Genomic DNA, 20,466 nt, shown 5'->3' with positions numbered 1-20,466 from the left:
AAATTCTAAATTTTAATCCTTTCCATTTTAGACATTTGAAATATCTTCTCCCGTTGTATTACCTATCTTCTGCTTGATTCACAGTGCTCTCTACTCAGCCGAATCATTTTATTTTTGTGTAACCACATTCATTATATTTTTGCGTATCGCATACAGCTTTGAATTTATGCTTAAGAAATTTATACGAATTCATAAAGATATCCCCATATATTTTCTTCTCTTTGTAATTTTACCCACATTTTGTGTATGGCTATAGGTATGAGTCTCGTTTATTTTATTCTGAGTTTGTCACTTTCCGAATACTATAATACTATCTACTTAACTATCACACCCTTTCCTGGGACCTTTATAATGTATTAGGTTCCCAATACATTTACGGGTCTCTCTCTCATCTTTAACTTAGTTTTTTGTTACTAGGTCAGTAAGAACTAGTTTTATCACCAAGGTTTGGTGAAGGACTATCTTTGAAGGCTTCTCAGGTGGCTTAGTGGTAAAGAATCCACCTGCCAGTGCAGGAGCTGCAGGAGATGCGGGTTTGATCCCTGTGTTTGGAAAATCCCCTGGAGAAGGATATGGCAGCCCATTCCAGTATTCTTACCAGAATAATCCCAAGGACAGAGGAGCCTGGCAGGCTACAGTCCACGGAGTCACAAAGAGGTGGACACTACTGAAGTGACTGAGTACACACACACACACACACACACACACACACACGTCTTTGAAATTTGAAATTATATGATTTAATTTGCAAGCTTCATGAAGTTTCAGCAAGTTTCATTGTTACCTCTTATCTTCCTTAAATATATTTATGTTATGTTTAACTAGTAGCCATTATGATCCTTGAAACAAATATGTTGGAAATTCTTGATCAATTTCTTTAAATATTATTGTATTCAAATTAAAACTCCATTTAAAAGTATAATTAAATTGTTTCATGGTCTCTTCTTCCTTCATTTTGTTTAAAGTGTTAAATTCCGCTTTTTAGTAGCAATCTAGATATGAAATGAAATGAGTTGTTATCCTGTCTGAAGTTTGAGAGTATATTAAATACTTTAAAAAATTAATCATTCAAAAATTAAAGATAAGTGAAATTTTAAAAGACCTAGATAAATAATAGCAAGTTTCATTGTAGGGATAATTACTTTGAAGAACCAGTCCAAATATTTCAAGTACTCAAGCCTGGTGTAGCTCTCAGTATTTTTGAATGAATTAATATATATTTTAGAAGCATAGATTATGCATAAACAAAAATTAATTAAAATGTCTTGGAATGACTCAGTTTTGACCATAGGGTAACTTTCCTGATATAATTTCAAAAAGAAAAGTAAATCTGAAAAGTAATCTATATTTCCTTGAATCTCAAGTCTGTGCCTGCTGCTATTCCCTACCTACCATATTTTGCTTAGTACAAATTGTAATTTTTAGAATGTTATATGGACTTTCTTCCCCAGTGGTTCAAGTCCCATCTGCCTGCAATATAGGAGATGCAGGAGACTCAGTTAGATCCTTAGGTTGGGAAGATCCCCGGGAGGAGGAAATGGCAAGCCAGTGCAGTATGGGATCCCATGGACGGAAGAGCCTGATGGGCTGTAGCCCATGGGGTCACAGCAGTCAGACACGACTGAGCAATTAAAAGTACACATGCACATATTCTTTGCCGGGGGAAGGTGGTTAGAAAAATGAAACTTTATACCCTTCATTTATAGAAAGTTTTATTTCTTATAGCTGATATTTTCTGTTTTAGCAATTAGATTCAAAAGCCTAGACAATTGAGATAAGGTAGCTAGTATTTATGTATTTAATTTTAACCTCCAATGCTAAATCTTTTAGTAGATATCTGAACTAGGAGATTTTAGTTGTATGCTTTTTACCCCTGTTCTCCATCTCTAGTTGAGATGTTAATTGTGAAATATAAAAGGAACAGAATGAGAATAGCCAGGTGTGTTTGATCCTCCAGTCTGAAAAGAAGCATCAGTGCTTTTTTTTTTAGATTGTTTCCCCAAAATATTTAGAGCTAGACTTTATTACAGAATGTTTAAAAAAAAAAATCAGTTCAGTTGCTCATTCGTGTCCGACTCTTTGCGACCCCATGAATTGCAGCACGCCAGGCCTCCCTGTCCATCACCAACTCCCGGAGTTCACTCAAACTCACGTCCATCGAGTCAGTGATGCCATCCAGCCATCTCATCCTCTGTTGTCCCCTTCTCCTCCTGCCCCCAATCCCTCCCAGCATCACAGTCTTTTCCAATGAGCCAACTCTTTGCATGAGGTGGCCAAAGTATTGGAGTTTCAGCTTTAGCATCAGTCCTTCCAAAGAACACCCAGGACTGATCTCCTTCAGAATGGACTGGTTGGATCTCCTTGCAGTCCAAGGGACTCGCAAGCGTCTTCTCCAACACCACAGTTCAAAAGCATCAATTCTTCAGCTCTCAGCTTTCTTCAAAGCCAACTCTCACATCCATACATGTCCACTGGAAAAACCATAGCCTTGACTAGACGGACCTTTGTTGGCAAAGTAATGTCCCTGCTTTTCAATATGCTATCTAGGTTGGTCATAACTTTCCTTCCAAGGAGTAAGCGTCTTTTAATTTCATGGCTAAAGTCACCATCTGCAGTGATTTTGGAGCCCAGAAAAATAAAGTCTGACACTGTTTCCACTGTTTCCCCATCTATTTCCCATGAAGTGATGGGACCAGATGCCATGATCTTCGTTTTCTGAATGTTGAGCTTTAAGCCAACTTTTTCGCTTTCCTCTTTCACTTTCATCAAGAGGCTTTTTAGTTCCTCTTCACTTTCTGCCGTAAGGGTAGTGTCATCTGCATATCTGAGGTTATTGATATTTCTCCTGGTAATCTTGATTCCAGCTTGTGCTTCTTCCAGCCCAGCGTTTCTCGTGATGTACTCTGCATATAAGTTAAATAAGCAAATATAAACATAAGAAATAACTTTCTCCCTAGCATCAGGAGTCCTTTTTTTGTATTTTATTACATGGCATTCCTTCTAAGAGGAGGATAAGACTGTAAGAAAAATGTGGTAAACTGGGTTGCACTGTGCAATTATTCACTTTAGTAAGTTACTTCCCAAGAATAACAGTATATTTTATATATGATTGTTAACGTTTCAGATGGATTTATAAATTCTGTTAAATAGAAAACTAATAAGAATAGCATTTCTCCTCTCATTCTTCCCCAAGGGCATTTTTTAAAATAGGCTACATGTGATCAACAGTGAAATGATGTAATTAGGACATGGCTATTTGTGGTACTCATTCTTAGGTTTTACTGTGGTGGAAGAATAGAGAAATGTAGCTTTCTTATTCTTTTCTTCCTTTCTTTTCAGTTTCTTAAATCTTCAACCCTCATCCCTAAACTCTGTAGTGAGAATGCACATGTACCCCTTAACCATGTATTTCACTTGGAGAAGATCTAATGCCAAAAATTATAAGGAAACAGTAATACTCTGATGAGCAGAGGGTTATGTCTGGTAACAAGTACTATTTTTAGTCCTTAAGATTTTTATCATCTAAGATTTATTTGATGTTTTAATGTGTGTTTCTTTAAAAATTTCATAGGTTTCTTAGTTGTCATTCATATACCTCCATTAAGTGAATAAAGAGTATTTAAAATAATGATAATAGCAGAGTTTCTGGAAAAGTTAACAAATAAGGTGTCAGCAAGATTTCCTGCTTTGCTCCATCAATCCAGCTATTCTCCAGCTAGTCATAACACATTTATTATGTTTCAGGTACCACAGCAAATACTAGAAAGTTGAACATAAATAACATAGGTCAATGACCTTACACTAGGTTGATTCGCTTTCAAGGAATGGTGGAGGAGCTTCCTGTTCACTGGAAATACCCCCCGTAAATCCTAAGATGTTTTTACTATATGGAGTAGGTTGAAAAATAGCCTTAGATGGGCTTAGACTAGGTCGTTGGCTATCGATTGTTAGCATAACCCTTGTGGAAACTCTCGATGGTAGCTATTGTGTGCTGAGTCACTCAGCCGTGTCTGACTCTCTGTGACCGCATGGACTGTAGCCCACTAGCTCCTCTGTCCATGGAATTTTCCAGGCAAGAACACTGGAGTGGGTTGCCATTTCCTACTTAAGGGGATCTTCCTGACCCAGGGATCTTCCCGACCCACACCTCCTGCCTTGGCAGGCAGATTCTTTACCGCTGTGCTATGGGGGAAGCCCTTTGTGGATATCAAGTACATGTTTTTCTAGGTGACAGGGGTGAGTATTTGTGGAATTGGGATAGGGCAGAAGTATATGCTCACAAGGTAAATGAGCAGACATTCTTAAAAGGAGCAAAGAGCAGACAGAAAATTATAATTTCAATTTCCTTCATTTACTGATAAGATTACGCAGTCTTTGACATGTTTGTAGTCATTCATTTCCCTTTTGTGTGAAATACCTGTTTGTCTTTTGTCCATTTTTCTTTGGATGATCTGCCTTTCTTTCATTGATTTGTAACCCTTCTTTACATATTTTGGATCTATTGCTTTTTTGTTATTTATAGATGCAAATATTTTGTTCCCTATTTGTGGCTTGTGTTTTCTGTTAATCTTTCATGTACAGAAGTGTTTAATTTTGAGAAGAACATGTATGTTTGTGTATAACGTGTGAACATGTGTGTATTTTTTTAAAAGACATTCTTCCTTATCCTGAAGTCATAAAGATATTTTCCAACATTTTCTTCAGATTAATGTTTTTAATTGTGTTGGTGGCAAGGACATGGTGAATATAAACTACTGAAAGCAGAGCTAGGTGGCTGGAGCAGAGAAAGATTGAGGTGGGGTGCGGGGTGCCTGCCTTGAAAAATATTTCTTTGAATCAATGATCAAGTTGCTTCTGTAGAGTTAGGTTTATATTGTTTTGGAATTAAACATGGTCCTGAACTATTCATGATAGATTGCCGGGCAATAAAAAACATCTGAGTAGGCCATTTCAGGAGGAGCAAAGACCAGGTGGGAAAACCATCAAGAGTTTGAAATTGCATGGCCTATTCAGGGAATAGCAATTAGGTGATGTGGTGTGAGCCAGGGCTGAAAGGAGGCATGGTGCAGAAAACAGAGCTTTGGAACTGGATGCACAGCAGACTCTGAGGAGTCTTTTATACCTTGCAAAGGGTTTTGACTCTGTCTCCTTGTAGGCAATTGTGTCACTTTTGTGGAAGGTTGTATACTGATCTGTTTGGAATTTTGGAAAAAAATATAGCTACACCAAAGAGGGATTAAAAACTGGAATTGATACCCACACAGCAACTTGCACATAGTAGGCAGACACTTAAAATAAATGTCAACAATAGCATCATTCTGAAACTGTGCAGAATTTTTTTCCCCATAATCAGCTGCAGAGTCTTTGGTGCATTCTTTTGATTCTTAGTGGTGAATTTTCAGTCTTTTTGAAGGGATCTGATATTTAGTAATCTACAGAAGTTACATGGAGGAAGTTTGGAAACTAAGGCAAATGAGTAAGCTGGGCCATGGGGTATATCCATTTTTGGTGAAGCATGTATTTGATGACACTGAGTTTTAGATGTAGCTTATAAAACGCCTTGAAAGCAGTCTGTAAAGAGGAATTTTTAAAAGTATTTTGAACCATGTCAGCATAATTATGTGGACATAGCCCTCTAAGATAACTAATTGGTAGGGCAAAATTTATCTGAATATGTAAATGTTGTTTTCATAAAAATGAAAGTATAAGAATTGGCAGTTTAAACCCTCATGACCATTATTATTTTTGTTGATATCTGCATTTTATTACTTTTTAAAATTTGTGATGTATTGCTAACATAATTCTGCATTAGCTTTCGCACTCGTCATTTTCCTCTCATTGCCTTTAGAACACAGCATGTCTTCTAGTTCATTCCGTGGTGATTTGCTACTGGTACTGGGGACCTGCTGCTGCTTTTGGATATTCCTCATCCTCGGCTTGTTGTTGATGCCCAGTTCCCTGTGGAGGATTCACTTATTGCCTTTTGTTTTGTCATCCTCTGTTTACCAACCAAACCTAGTTCGTAGTGAATTTTTTTCTCTTCTGTTTCTGCATTCACATTCATAGTTCTCACTTTCTAAATTTATAGTAGTTTCTTCTGAATATTTTTTTTTTTTAATGCTCCCAACAAAAATGGTCTGATGTAATGGTTTACTATTTTTTCTTTTTCTTTCTTGTTTCTGTTGGCCACGCTTCGTGGCATGTTGGGTCTAAACCAGGGATTGAACCCACGCCCCCTGCAGTGAAAGCTCAGAATCTTAACCACTGGACTGCCAGGGAAGTCCCCTCAAGTAATAAAATGGATTTTAAACAAATCATAAAGAACAAAGTGGTCTTGTAAGCCTTCTTGTTTTAGAGTAAATAGATAAGGAATTTAGAGAAAACTCTCCTCTTTGGCCTATTTTAAATTATTTTGGTTATTATTATTTTCGGTTTGAGCTGCCTCTAATTCATTCCTCATCTAAACTTTATTCATCACTTTTTACTCATTTGGTAATCATATATTGCTTGTTTTGCCAGGCACCATGTTAGACATTGAGGAAAGAAGTTGCATAGAAATATGATCTTTGCCCTCCATAGTCTTATATTAGTTGTCTGGTATTGGAAAAGGGCAAAATGACAGTTACATAGCAAGGTGAGAAGTGCTATGATAGAGATATGCACAGTATTGTATGTATCTCTCTTATTAAACTGAGATTAGGGAGTGCTTTCTAGACGACGGACAGCTGAGATTTGAAGGATGATTTTTTTGTAGAAGTGCTAGGGGGCAGGGCTCCTCACCCCCATCCCCACCCTAGGAGGAGGTGCAGGGTCTGTGAAGGCGCGGCAGGGAGACCTGCAGGAGGCAAAGTCTGGGTGGAATAAGGAGGGGGGGTTGGGTCTTGGGGCCAGGTAATGAAGAGCCTAGAAAGTTGACCTTTCCCTTAAAGCTGTGGGAACTGCTGCTCCATTCATTTGTTCATTTCTAACTCTATTCTAAACCCTCAAGTAGTTGTTAAGGATTTGGAGAGCATAGCCTGCTTTTAGGAAGTTCATAATTTATTGAGAGATACTGCTAATTAAGGAGAAAGCAGTAATCTTTATTTAAGCAACTTGGTTACTTTTCAATTAAGAACAAATGGTTGGCTGTCAGTGTAATTTTTTTCTGGAGATTTTCAAGAACATCGAGGTTTATGAACTCTAAAGACTTTCTATACAATGAGAACTCAGACACATAAATTGTAAAAAAATTTTTTAATTTTCTGTGTACTATGTAATTTTTTGTGAGGGATAGTAAAGCTAGCATTTCTGGAATTCAGAATGTCTGTACATAAAATAAAGTACTACCATATACTCAGCGTGTATGTAAGTTTTTGTGAGGAATAGTAAAGCTAGCATGTCTAGAATTCAGTATGCACGTAAAATATAATACTACCGTATACTCGGTGTCTATATAAGTTTTTTAACTTTTACTTACCTGTCATTTACTACGAACTGGGGATACAAAGTTAAATAATATCTGGTTCCTACCATTGAAGACATTCTAAGTTAATGGAAGTAAATAACCACTAATTGGTCTACACTTGTTACAGTAGAATAGCACTAATAGCTGTTGCTTGCTGAACCCTCGTGCCAGACCTTACCCTAAAGTGTTTTCTGGGTAGTACCTCGTTTGGTGAATTACACTGCAACACCGCTCTGGGGTGGGTTCTGTTAGTCACTCTCGTCTCACATGTGAGGAATCTGATGCACAAGGATGGTGAATGACCTGCTGAAGTTACACAACTAGTGAATGGTGCAACTAGGATTTGAATCTTGGACAGCAAGGGGATCCAACCAGTTAATCCTAAAGGAAATCAACCCTGCATATTCATTAGTAGGACTAATGCTGAAGCTGCTTCGATACTTTGGCCACCTGATGCGAAGAGCCGGCTCATCAGAAAAGACCCTGATGTTGGGAAATACTGAAGGCAAAGGAGAAGGGGGTGGCAGAGGATGAGATGTTTAGATAAGCATCACTGACTCAATGGACATGAATTTGAGCAAACTCCAAGAGACAGTGAAGGACCCGGGGTGCAGTGTACTGCAGTCCATGGGGTCGTAAAGAATCGTACACGACTTGGTGACTGAACAGCACAAAGGATTTGAATCTAGGCGATCAGTTGCAAAGCCTTCTTAACCAGTATGCTATACTGTCTTTCTTAATGACAGACTATAATAACTAAAGAACCATGGTAGGATAAAGCAACAAATTCTGCTTGGAGGCTTGGGAAAGAAGGGAGGCTTCCCAGGTAGCTCAGTGGTAAAAGCATCTGCTTGCCAATGCAAGAGAAACAGGAGACAAGGAGACTCGGATTCGATTCTGGGTTGGGAAGATACCCTGGAGCAGGAAATGGCAACCCACTCCAGTATTCTTGCCTGGAAAATTCCATGAACAGAGGAGCCTGGCAGGCTACAGTCCATGGGGTGGCAGAGTCAGACATGACTGAGCACACATACACTCCCACTCTCGGAGAAGCTCACCTTAAAGCGTATCTGCTAGGAAAAGTGGAAGAGGGGCCGTCCTTGGTGAAGGACGACACACACATACATAGAGGGCTGAAGAAGCAGAATTTAGCGTGAAGCCGGTGGCTTAGTGAAAGAGGAGTCTGGAAATATAAATGGGGCCAGAGTGTTTAAGAATTTAGATATCAGATTAAGGTACTTTGGCTTATTTTTAGACAATAGGGGATCAGCAGAAGTTGTAAATCAGAGAAGTGGTATGATACCTGCTTTGTTTTTCAGAGAAAACTGAGAGCTGTAGGGAAAATGCACTGCAGATAGGATACCAGCTGTAGGGTAGATGGAGACTAATTCTATCCATCGTTTCGGAGAACCAGACTTTGTTGTTTTTGATTTTCTTTGTTCTTATGTTTTCAGTTTCATTGATTTGTTGCTAAAATTTATTTCTTTCCTTTTGCTTCCTTTAAGCTTAAATTGCTTATTTTTCTAGTTTCCTAAGATAAAAGGTTAGGCTACTTTTACATATTTATTCTCTTAAAATGGGCTTCCTATGTGCTGCTAGTGGTAGAGAACCTGCCTGCTAAGGCAAGAGACACAGTTCAATCTTGGGTCAGGAAGATCCTTTGGAGTAGGAAATGGCAACCCACTCCAGTATTCTTGCCTGGAGAATCCCAAGGACAGAGGAGCCTAGAGGGTACAATCCATGGGATCGTAAAAGAATTGGACACCACTGAGTGACCGAGCATATTCTCTTATATGTTTTCAGTGCTTCAAATTTCCCTCCAAGAACATCTTCCACTGCATTTTATGCATTTTGATAAGTTATATTTTCATTCATTTTAAAATGTTTTAAAATTTCTCCTGACACTTCCTTGATTCATGTTATTTAGATGCATGTTGTTTATTTTCTTCCAGCTGTCTTTTGTTACTGACTTCTAGTTTAATTCCATTGTGATCTGAAAGCATATTTTACGTGATTTCTTTTCTTCTGAATTTGCTAAGGTGTGTTTTCAGCCCAGTATGTGATTTGCGTTGGTGAATATTCCATGTGAGCTGGAGAAGAATATGCATTCTGCTGGTGTTGGACGGAGTGTTTTGAAAATATCAACTCTAGTTCTAGTCAGTTGGTAGTACTGTTCAGTAAGCTATGTCTGTACTGATTTCCTGCACATTTGATCTGTCAGTTGTTGTATGAGACCTGTTGAAGTCTCCAGTTCCAAAAGTGAATTTGTTTTTTTCTCCCTTCAGTTCTGTCCATGTTTGCCTCCTGTGGGATTTCCGTGTTAGGCTTATACATGTTAAGGATTGTAAAGTCTTCTTAGAGAATTGACCCTTTTGTCAATATGTAACTATCCTTGAAATTTTTCTTGTAAAGACTGCATTGTCTAAAATTAATATAGTTAACCCAGCTTTCTTTTACCTGAAGTAACATGGTATACCTTTCTCCATCTCTTTAGTTTCAATATATCTGGTTATTTATCCAATATATTTGAAGCACCTTTCTTGTGGACCCCATAAAGTTGAGATAAGTTTTTAAATTTGCCTAACATTCTGTCTTTTAATTGATGTGTTTAATCTAGTCACCTTTAGAGTGAGTTTCGATATAGTAAGATTAATATCTGTCCTGTGTGTAGCTTTCATATTTGTTCCATTTGTTATTTGGTTCCTTCTGCCTTCTCTGGTTATAACTGAGTATTTTACATGGTTTCTTTTTAACTCCTTTCAGTTTTAGTGGTTGCCCTAGAGTGTACGTTTTTGACTAATATTCATCTGCCCTTCCCGCATAGCTTAGTCAGTAAAGAACTCGCCTGCGGTGCAGGGGTCTTCCCGCGATAAAGGAGACACAGGTTTGATCCCTGGGTTGGGAAGATCCCTGAGAAGGAGATGGCAACCCACTCCAGTGTTCTTGCCTGGGAAATTCCATGAAGAGAGGAACCTGGTGGGCTATAGTCCATGGGGTTGCAGACACGACTTAGCAACTAAACCACCATACTATGGATATCTTACAGGAGTATTCCCAATTCTTATGACATTAATGTTACTCATCTTACTAATTCATAAACTATAATCACCTCATGCATTATTACTATCATTACTTTTAAAACAATCTTTTAGATCAGTTAAGGATCGTAAAAAATATTTTTTTACCATAATTTATTCCTTCTCTGATACCTTTCTCTTTATTACGTAAATAGAAACATACCCTGGAGATATTCCAGACCACCTCAATGAAGCAAATATTGCAATAAAGTAAGTCACACCAATTTTTTGGTTCCCCAGTGCATATAATAGTTATAGTTACACTATACTGTAGTCTGTGAAGTGTGCAATAACATGTCCAAAAAATGTACACACCTTAATTTAAAAATACTTTTTCCTGAAAGACGCTAACCATCATCTGATAACACAGGGTTGCCACAAACCTTCGCTTTGCAAAAAGTAACTCAATTTGTGAAGCGTAATAAAGCATAGTATGCCTGTACAATTTTTCAATCTATATTAATTTTTTTCTCCCTGAACAACTTTTAATATTTCTGACATGGCATATCACGTTACAATACATATGACATTTTTTGATTGTCTGAGGCATTTTTTATTCTTTCTTCACTTTTGAGGGTAATTTTGTTGCAGGAAGGGGGACCCCTTCCAGGGCCCGAAACTGGGCTCTTGTCTAACACTCAGAAATGAATTGTCTGAGGAGACATGCGCTGACAAAGCAAGAGATTTTGTTGGGAAAGGGCACCTGGGTGGAGAGCAGTAGGGTAAGGGAATCCAGGAGAACTGCTCTGCCACATGGCTTACAGTATCAGGTTTTATGGTGATGGGATTAGTTTCCGGGTTGTCCTTAGCAGATCATTCTGAGTCAGAGTCCTTCCTGGTGGTGCACACCTTTTCAGCCAAGATGGATGCCAGAGAGAAGGATTCTGGGAGGTGGTCGGGCATGTGGTGTCTCCGTTTGACCTTTCCCGAATTCTTCCAGTTGGGGTTGGCTTATTAGTTCCGTATTCCTTAGCAGGACCTCCTGTCGTAAAACAACTCATGCAAATGGTTACTATAGTGGCTGGCCAGGGTGGGCGGTTTCAATCAGTATGCTTCCCCTAACAATTTCATTGGATATAGAATTCTGGACTGGTTGGTTTTTGTTCCAACACATTAAATATTTCCCTCCATTATCTTCTTGCTTGCACATTTTGGATGAGAGGTCCACCGTAATATTTGTCCTGGTTCTTTTAGGTAAGTTTTTCCTATTCCCCCTCACCCCCTAATCCCACTCCCTTTCAAGAGTGTCTCCTTGTCTTTGACCGTGTATGGTCTGAATTTGATCTGCCTAAATGTGGTATTTGAGGTATTTAACCTTCCTTGATATTCTCTGAGTTTTCTGTATCTGTGGTTTGGTATCTGTCATTAATTTTGAAAAGTTCTTAGACATTATTAGTTTGAATATGCATGCCTCTGTTCCCTTTGTTCTCCTTCCGGAAGCTTTTCTCTTTCTTCTCCTTCTGGAATCTTCTAATTGATTTATATTCAGGCTTACTGATTCTTTCCATGGCCTTATTTGGTCTACTGTTGAGCTCATCAAAGCATTCTTCGTAATTGTTATGGCGCTTTGATTTGTTGCACTTCCCTTTGATTTTTTTTTTTTTTTTACAGCACAGTTGGTGGTTGTAAAGTGTGGAAGAGGGAACAGTTTTGTAACCTGATGATTAAATCTCAGTGGGTTTGTAACTCTGGGCTGTGACCTCCACAAGTATTTCTCCCAGGCTGTTTCTTCCTTTAACCCCCTTAGGTAAGACTGGAAGGCTAGGGGTGGTGGAACTGGGGGAGAAGGAGAGTGAGATATGCCCTTCCCTCAAGTGAGACAAGGCTAAGATAGTCTTTGACCCTGGGAAGTAGGGCTTTCTTGTGAAGTTGCTCTGGGAACATTTCAAAGCGATTGCTCTTCCCCTCCCTCGGCCAGAGCCCGGAGGGCATCTTTCCCAGATGTCTCTGTGAAAGAGTCTGGAGGGGTCAGGAGTTGTGGGGAGGGCCTGAAGACTGTGGCCCTCGATAGCCCACTGTTAACCCCTAGCCGTTCTTCACAGTCAAGGGCTCCAGGGATTTCTGTTCCAGATTAGCATATTCCACCTGCGACTTTCCGGATTGACTTGTCTCCCGAGATTGAGGGTTAGTTTGCTGTGTAGTAGTCCCAGTTCTCTGAGGGTTCCCGGGAAAAATCCTTGGTTTCCGGTTTCTTCAGCTGTTTCTTCTGTAAGTACAGGAGTGATGACTTCGAAACTCCTTACATTTAGGTGTTGAAACCCTGATTTTGTCAAAATTTAAGTTCTTTTTTCCTCCTAACTTTTGGGAACTAAACTATGCCATAGTATAGATATACCAGAAGTTGCCTGTTCATCTACTAAAGGTCTAGGCTATTTCTGATTTTTTGTTACAAACAATTATAAAATATATAATGCAATAAATCATCTTGTACTGTGAGTACTATTATCTACTCTTTTGCTCACTAGACTCCTCTATCCATGGGATTTCCCAGGCAAGAATACTGGAGTGGCTTGCAGGGGCTCTTCCTGACTCAGAGTCTAACCTGTCTCCTGCGTTGCAGACAGATTTTTTACCACTGAGCCACCAGGGAAGCTCATGTTGGGTATTGGTCTCAAGTAATTGTATTTTGCCATATAAATGAGATGGCTGATGTTGTCATGTCTCATACTTGGGCCTAAACTCTGATATGGCTGTTCAGTGGCAAAAACAGTGTTTCAGTAACTAGAATTTTAAAATTGTAATTCAGGACAGTATTAATGGTTCTTTTTCAATGTATGGGTTTAGAATACCAGGTTATATATACAGTTTGTTGGGAGCCTGTCAGAATTTTGTCTTCTTTCAAAAGTGTAGGAAGTTTTGCCTTCACAGTACAAAAACACAATTTTTTTTTTCTCCAGAAAGTTTAAGAAAAAACCTGTGGAATTATAATTCTTGAGTTTGGGTGGACTATGGGAGTTGGTGATGGACAGGGAGGCCTGGCGTGCTGCAATTCATGGAGTTGCAAAGAGTCGGACACGACTGAGCGACTGAACTGAACTTAATGAAACTTTAAGATTTTCCCTAAGTCCTGTGAGCTCTTTATTTCTTCTCTTGTGAAATTAAGGAGTTTACTCAGAAAAAACACTTTTCAGTTTTTAGCTGAGCTACTCAAAGGCCATTAGTAACTTGTCAAATGTATTTTTGCAAGTTGAAGCTATTTACTTTTTCTACCCTTTCATAATTTAAAAATGATAAACTGTTTAAAAGATTTAAACAGTTCTTCAAGCAATTCCAAAAGATTTTCAAGCATTAACACAAGAGATTAGAATAAAAAATACTGTCTGGGCTCATGCAGTAATTATCTGATTGCTATTTAAATAACCCTCTGTTGGCAGCACACTTTTCTCTTGTGAAACTAAACAGAGTTTGCATTAGAAAACTAGTTCTTATGCACAATAATCTTTGTAAATATTTTGAAAATCCCCAATAACTAACCCCCAAATAATCATTTTTATGATTTGTTCTTAATAGTACTACATTTTGCCTGTCTCGTCTTTATTGCTTTATGAACCTCTTTTTGAGCATTTAAGAAATAAATTTTTCCTTTATTTTTTATTTATAGTTTTGTACATCTCTAATAAAACATAGTACTATAAGGGCCTGTATTGTTTCCCTTCCTTTTGTTGTTTTCCTTAAATAACTAAAATGTAAATGAAAAGGAATTAAATGTTTCATGATCAAGCTGAAGGAAGAAATTTAAAAATTGTTGAACATAGTGTGCTTGACACCTCATAGAAATGATGCTATTTTATGTATGCATTTCAGAAAGCCTATGAGGAAAGATTTCATAGGTCAGAGAAACCCAAGATTCAAGGGAATTAATAATCTTTCACCTCAAGTTAACTAACTTACATGGACATGTGGGTACAGATTTGACCAAAAAGTACCCGTTCTTCTCTGCTCTTTCACTGCTGAAGAGTACTTTAAACAAGATAGTTCTGTATCTGAATTATACCTTAACTTAAAAAACACTGAAGTACAGACAAAGCTATGAGTCAGCAATCTAATATGATAGGCTTAAGTGTTTCTTGGTAAATTAGGAGAAAAGAGGAATCTGATTTTTTTCCCCCCAAACTGAGATTATCTGAGTAATCAAGAAATACCAGTAAATCTTTAGCTGACTGACTCTGACAGAGATTAAATAACAGTGGTACAATAGCTTGATTACATCTAGCTAGTTTCTGTCTTTGTGTGATTATTTGTGTGTTTAGTGATATTTATTAATGTATCTTCAGAAAAGTCAAAAAGATTTCTTTACACCCTAGTTGCCTCTTGGTGCAAAATAAATATTCTAGAGTCAGAGTTCCCAAAATTCTGTAATTTGAAATAGGCACATGAATACCGGTAAGCAGAAAGGGCTGGATCAGGAGGTCAGAGTCTTAGGTTCTCACTCAGTTCTTTTTCATTGTGCATTTTCAGCAAGTTGTTCTTGTCTTGGGGGGGGGGTGGCGGGGGTCTCACTCATAAGCAGAATTAATCCCCTCCTTGGTTCACTTGCTTAAATTGGAATGACGACCAAAGGAAATGGTCAGAAAGTGCTTTAATGCTGTATAAATAAGGAATGATGCTTGACTTTTTAATGACATAGACGCCTTTGAAAGCTGGAGACTCTTAAAAATGTGTTTTGCAGTGTTAAAGGATCATGAATCCCCTAAATCCTATCTGCACACTTTAGATTATAAACTGCAGCTACAGGTTAAAGAAACAGAACAGATCTATGCATAATCTGAAATGTTACCTAACTAACATTTACGTAGTGGGCTACTGGAATGTATTTGTTGAAATATAATTTACATTTGGAGAACTTAACACATTTTTCTGAGAATGAAATGTGTCGAGCAAGTTTGAACCAGACTGACTTTCACTTGTCATTTTGTAGTTCAGAGGGCCTCCTCGGCCCTGTGCCAGTGGTCTGAGCACTTTCCCCACGACTGGATAGCTTAGTGGTGTTGAGTGCTCCTTGAGTAGAGGTCCCTTGGCACAGACCAGCCTTGAGTAGAGTGTCTTCCTGCTCCTTACCTGTGATGAGTCACAGGTGACCTCCTGGTGTAGTGCAGCTAGGCTGCATAAACATTTGCCCACAGCCAAATGTGGAATCCACTCAAAATTCTCAAGGACAAACATGTTTACTAGTTCTTCTTATGGCTTAAAAAAAATCAATAGATGTTTGGTAAATAAAGCAATGATTTCACCTTTCTTAAGAAATGCCATACTGGCTTATATGGCAAAATTGCAAATTTTCAAGTTATTCCTGCTTTTCTACAAATTAAAAAGCAAATTGCCTTTTACCCAAGTTTGGTATATCCATAATGTCCTCCCAGCCCTCCTGGTTCCTTTTGTAAGATAATCTTGTTTTTTGTGTCTGAGGTTAGCTAATAGCTGGCACAGTTCATGGTTGTTGAAAAGGGCTGATGATGCTTTCTGAAAGCTTAGTGTTATTGATTTTGGTGTGTGTTCTAACCCAGTGGTTGGTTTATTTATTTCTTAACTGCAGCTCTAGCCAGGGATACATTTTATATTGTGATTCAATACACATGAATGCACCCTTACCTAAAATAAATTTTATGAAATAATTGTTGCTCTTTCTACATGTATTCCAGTATATTCTATTTCATTAAAAATATTTTTATTGAAGTATACTCAATTTGCAATATTACATTCTCTTTTGTTAATTGATTGTCATAATCTGTTAAAGGAATTAACCTGACCTGGCAAAGGGTTTCAAGGTATAGTCTAAAGAAACAGTTTAAAGTTACATGTCAGTTTTCACTTATGATTTATAATATATTTAGAGGTATCATTTCATTTCATTTGCATATTTCAAACTACCACGTAAACTCCTCAAAGAGTATCCCAAGTGTAATCCTTCAGCTACAAAAATGTTAAATGATTAAAAATAGAAAGCTTTGTGGATTTGTTTGTTTCAGTTAATTGGGAGAGTGTGGATGAATTTTAAGTTCTTTTCATCTTTTTCCATATACTCAACTATTAAGCCACATATTAATTATAAAATTTATGATCCTTTTATTTGTTGAACTTAATATGACTGCCTTAATTGGAAATGTTTATTGCTCATCCAGCAACAATTAATTTTTTACATTTAATGCTTTATAGTTTATCCAAACTGGGGCCAAGTTCACAAAGAACATTTGAGTGGCACAATTTGTAATTTGTCATTTAGAGAGATTTATCAAAATTAGCTCTGCCTCTAGTTTTTCTGTTTAAAAAGTAGAAAAAATATTTTAGACAGAATTTTTTTGTTTTCCTGACTTTTTAAGAAGCTCTGCCATGCATGCTGAACTTGGTCAATATGATATTTTGATGATTTGTGTATGAACATCTCCCTGCAGATTTAGAAGAGTTTATCACCACCCAGCCAAGATGAACATGGTGAAGAGGATCATGGGGCGGCCGAGGCAGGAGGAATGCAGCCCGCAAGACAACGCCCTAGGACTGATGCACCTCCGCCGGCTCTTCACAGAGCTGTGCCACCCTCCTCGGCACATGACCCAGAAGGAACAAGAAGAGAAGCTGTACATGATGCTGCCAGTGTTTAACAGGGTGAGTCCAGGCTGCCAAGCACCTGGCTTTAGGATGGGGTGGTACTGCAGGAATCTTGAGATTACAATAAGTCATGTTGTTGTTGTTGAGTTGCTAAGTCATGTCCACCTCTTTGCAACCCCATAGACTTCAGCACGCCAGGCTCCCCTGTCCGCCACTATCTCTCGAGGTTGCTCAAAGTCATGTCTGTTGAGTCAGTGATCCTACCTAACCATCTCATCCTCTGCTGCCCTCTTCTCTTCTTGCCTTCAATCTTTCCCAGCATCAAGGTCTTTTCGAATGAGTTGGCTCTTCTCATCAGGTAGCCAAAGTATTGGAACTTCGGATTCAGCACCAGTCCTTCCAGTGAATGTTCAGGGTTGATTTCCTTTAGGATTGACTAGTTTGATCTCCTTGCAGCCCAAGGGACTCTCAAGAGTCTCCTCCAGCACCACAATTTGAGGGCATCAGTTCTTTGAATTGACAATAAGTCATAGGTAGGGAAATAAATGATAGAATGAGTTCATTTTTGAGAAGCTTGATGATGTTCATTCTTTCCTTTCAGTTTGCTATAAGGTGATTTGATGTGAGATCTGGTCAGAATGAAGTCCTTTTATTTCTAATAGATCAAAGGAAGATTGTGAACATTTTGTAAAATGTTCCTCTAATGGTTGATCCTTGGGAGAGAGAGAGGTTGTAAATGACCACTTATGTTATTTCTGTTATCTTTTGAAGTGATGGTTTATGGCATCAAATGGTGCAGTTGCCGCAGTGCTTTGGATACTTTGAAGAGTCATCACAGTTTACTTTGTTGTTTGGATTTTCTAGAAGAGATATTGTGATAGGATAGTTAGTCCAAATAGAACTAATGTTTTAATGTGTTTTGTCTAGTTGATCACATGTAGCAGTCTTAGTGGGGACTTTTAGAATAATTTAAAAGTTTTTATCAAAAATATATATGAACATAGTGTAAAAAGTCAGATACTTCCACAGGCTTATAGAGTCCTCTCCACTGCTAGTTGTTGCTGCCACCTTTAGCTCTTTCAGCTTTTGCATAGCATACTGTTACAGCTATTTCTTGATTATTCAGTTTTAATTGACTTCTTGTTGAGAAATAGAATAATTAGCTTTTTTTTTTACCTCTGCATCCCTCCAAACCATGCACACATGCTTTCACTCATCCATGCTACCCTGCTCCTTTTTCTTCCCATACGAGTATAGCATTCACTTAAGGAAGATTCAGTGTTTATCCTCTGTTGACCCTGGTGTAAATATTATTCATAGATGAACCTTATAACAAACCACCACTATTTTCCATTCTTGTTTTCGTCAGACTTTGTAAAGTAACTGTCTCAGTTTCTGCCTTTCTTCGTGTCTCTTTTTCTTCCCCGTCTCTCTTTTACTCTCCTTTGATCTGTCTTTGTCCTCCTCATGTCTTTCTCTACTTCCCTCTCTGTCTCTTTCTCCGCATCTCTGCCTGTCTCTCCCTGTCTCTCTATCTCTCGTCCCACCTCTCTCTCCTGTTTCTCTCTGTTCCTTTCTTGGCCTCCCCTGCCCCCTATTTCTCTCTTCCCTTGTCTTTCTTTTTTCCTGTGTCCATGACTCACTGTCTCCCCTCACAGTCTCACTGATCTCTTTATTGTTTGTTCTCTGTGTCTGTTAGTCTTTCTGTGTGAAATTTTCTAGATTATTTTTCTCATTATTTTGAAATTTTATGGAGGCTTCACGTGAATTTGCAAGCTTGTCCTTTTTATTTCTGGGAAAATATTTTGAAATATTTCTTTAATATTCTTCCCTTTGTTTTATATGTTCCCCTTTTCTGCAACTCTATCAATCAAGTATTAACTTTTTGGGATTAACCTTGTGCTATCATATTTTAATTTCCTTGAACAGTTTTTTGAAATTGTGCAATATCTCCTTATCCCTCGGAAAATACTAAAGCTTTTTCAAATTTTCTCATGCCTCTTTCCTTGTTATTTGCTCCAAATTACTGTTTTTCTTTGTTTATATTACTTTCTTTCATTAGAGTAATCTTCAGATGTCTGATGATAATTGTCTTATACATTGATATTTAAGAATGAGGTGTTGAAACACTTATTGAAAAGTGTTTGTGCAATGGTGAGACTTTTCCAGTGGTAAGATGATCTGGCTGGATAAAATGTGGAGACCCGTTAGCCTAGGATATGTTGATATTCCAGGAAAGCGTAGTTTTCAGTCTCCTGCCTGAAGCGTTATTTTGCTGTTATTCAGTCCCTAAGTCGTGTGCGACTCTCTTGTGACTTCATGGACTGCAGCACTTTAGCTTCCTCTGTCCACTACTCTCTCCTGGAGTTTGCTCAAATTTATGTGCATTGAGTCAGTGATGCTATAACTGTCTCATCCTTTGCCACCCACTTCTTTTGCCTTCACTATTTCCCAGCATCAGGGTCTTTTCTAAAGGGTGGGCTCTTCTCATCAAGTGGCCGAAGTATTGGAGCTTCAGCTTTAGCATCAGTCCTTCCAATGAATATTCAAGGTTGATTTCTTTCAGGTGTGACTGCTTTGATTTCTTTCCAGAGTATATACCTGCTGGTGTTTCCTTAAAGCTAAATTGAAGAACAAGACTGATGTTTCATGCTCAGTAGATAGACTTTCACTTAGTCTCCAGTTTGTAGCTGTCAGTATTCTTGGTTGTTCCTCTCTGCGGTTTAGACGTTCAGGTGTCTCTTGGCCTTGGGAGGGGCTGTCACCTTCAGTTTCTCAGCTGTAAATAAGAATATCCACCTTGTGGGGTTGGTGTAAGGATTAAGTAAGAAAATATACTTAACGCACTTAACAATTGTTTGTCCTAGGGAACTTTTGTGTCTGTTATTGTTTTTATGACATTACAAGATGAAGGAAAGATTATAAACTATTTATGCTGAAATGATTTCATATTGAATATATGCTGAAATATATTCAGTTTATGTGTTATTCATACCAAACTAAAGGCTAATTTGACAGCAGAGAGGAGGGACAGACTCTACACGTTCTGTGTTCATTTGTTTGCTTGTCTCTTCGTGTATTTTGTTACTGTGCGTTACTGAGTCATTCCGTGAATATGTGTCAGACAAATAGAAGTTGTGCTATACACCATACTCTGCACTGGAGTTCTGAGATAAGATAAAGTCCAGCTTTGTGAATCAGAAGTATCATGAGGAAGATAAACATGACATATAATTCTGTTGGAGAAGAAATGAACACATAAACAGATAATGGAATAACAAAGAAATATAGTATTAGAGACACAGAAGAATCTTATGGCACCCCTGAAAGGAGAGTTACCTGAAAGTCTATGGGGGAGTCAGGGCAAGAAATGTCTTTTGAGAATGTGATGTGATTCTTGAA

General features: G+C 38.2%; 1 protein-coding gene across 14 annotated transcripts in view; it reads left to right on the top strand.

Moving 5' to 3' along the window:
- WDFY3 (WD repeat and FYVE domain containing 3) overlaps positions 1-20,466 on the top strand; it is a 281,120-nt gene that overhangs the window by 73,068 nt on the left and 187,586 nt on the right. For all 14 annotated transcript variants that reach the window (XM_069594602.1, XM_069594596.1, XM_069594599.1 and 11 more), the window contains one exon: positions 16,911-17,121. In XM_069594602.1, coding sequence (XP_069450703.1) covers positions 16,942-17,121 — 180 coding nt within the window. In that variant the 5' untranslated portion in view covers positions 16,911-16,941. The remainder of the gene's footprint in view (positions 1-16,910; positions 17,122-20,466) is intronic.

This window comes from Ovis canadensis, chromosome 6 (genome assembly GCF_042477335.2).
Source record: "Ovis canadensis isolate MfBH-ARS-UI-01 breed Bighorn chromosome 6, ARS-UI_OviCan_v2, whole genome shotgun sequence".
NCBI lineage: Eukaryota > Metazoa > Chordata > Mammalia > Artiodactyla > Bovidae > Ovis > Ovis canadensis.
This window is presented reverse-complemented; position numbering and strand designations above follow the sequence as displayed.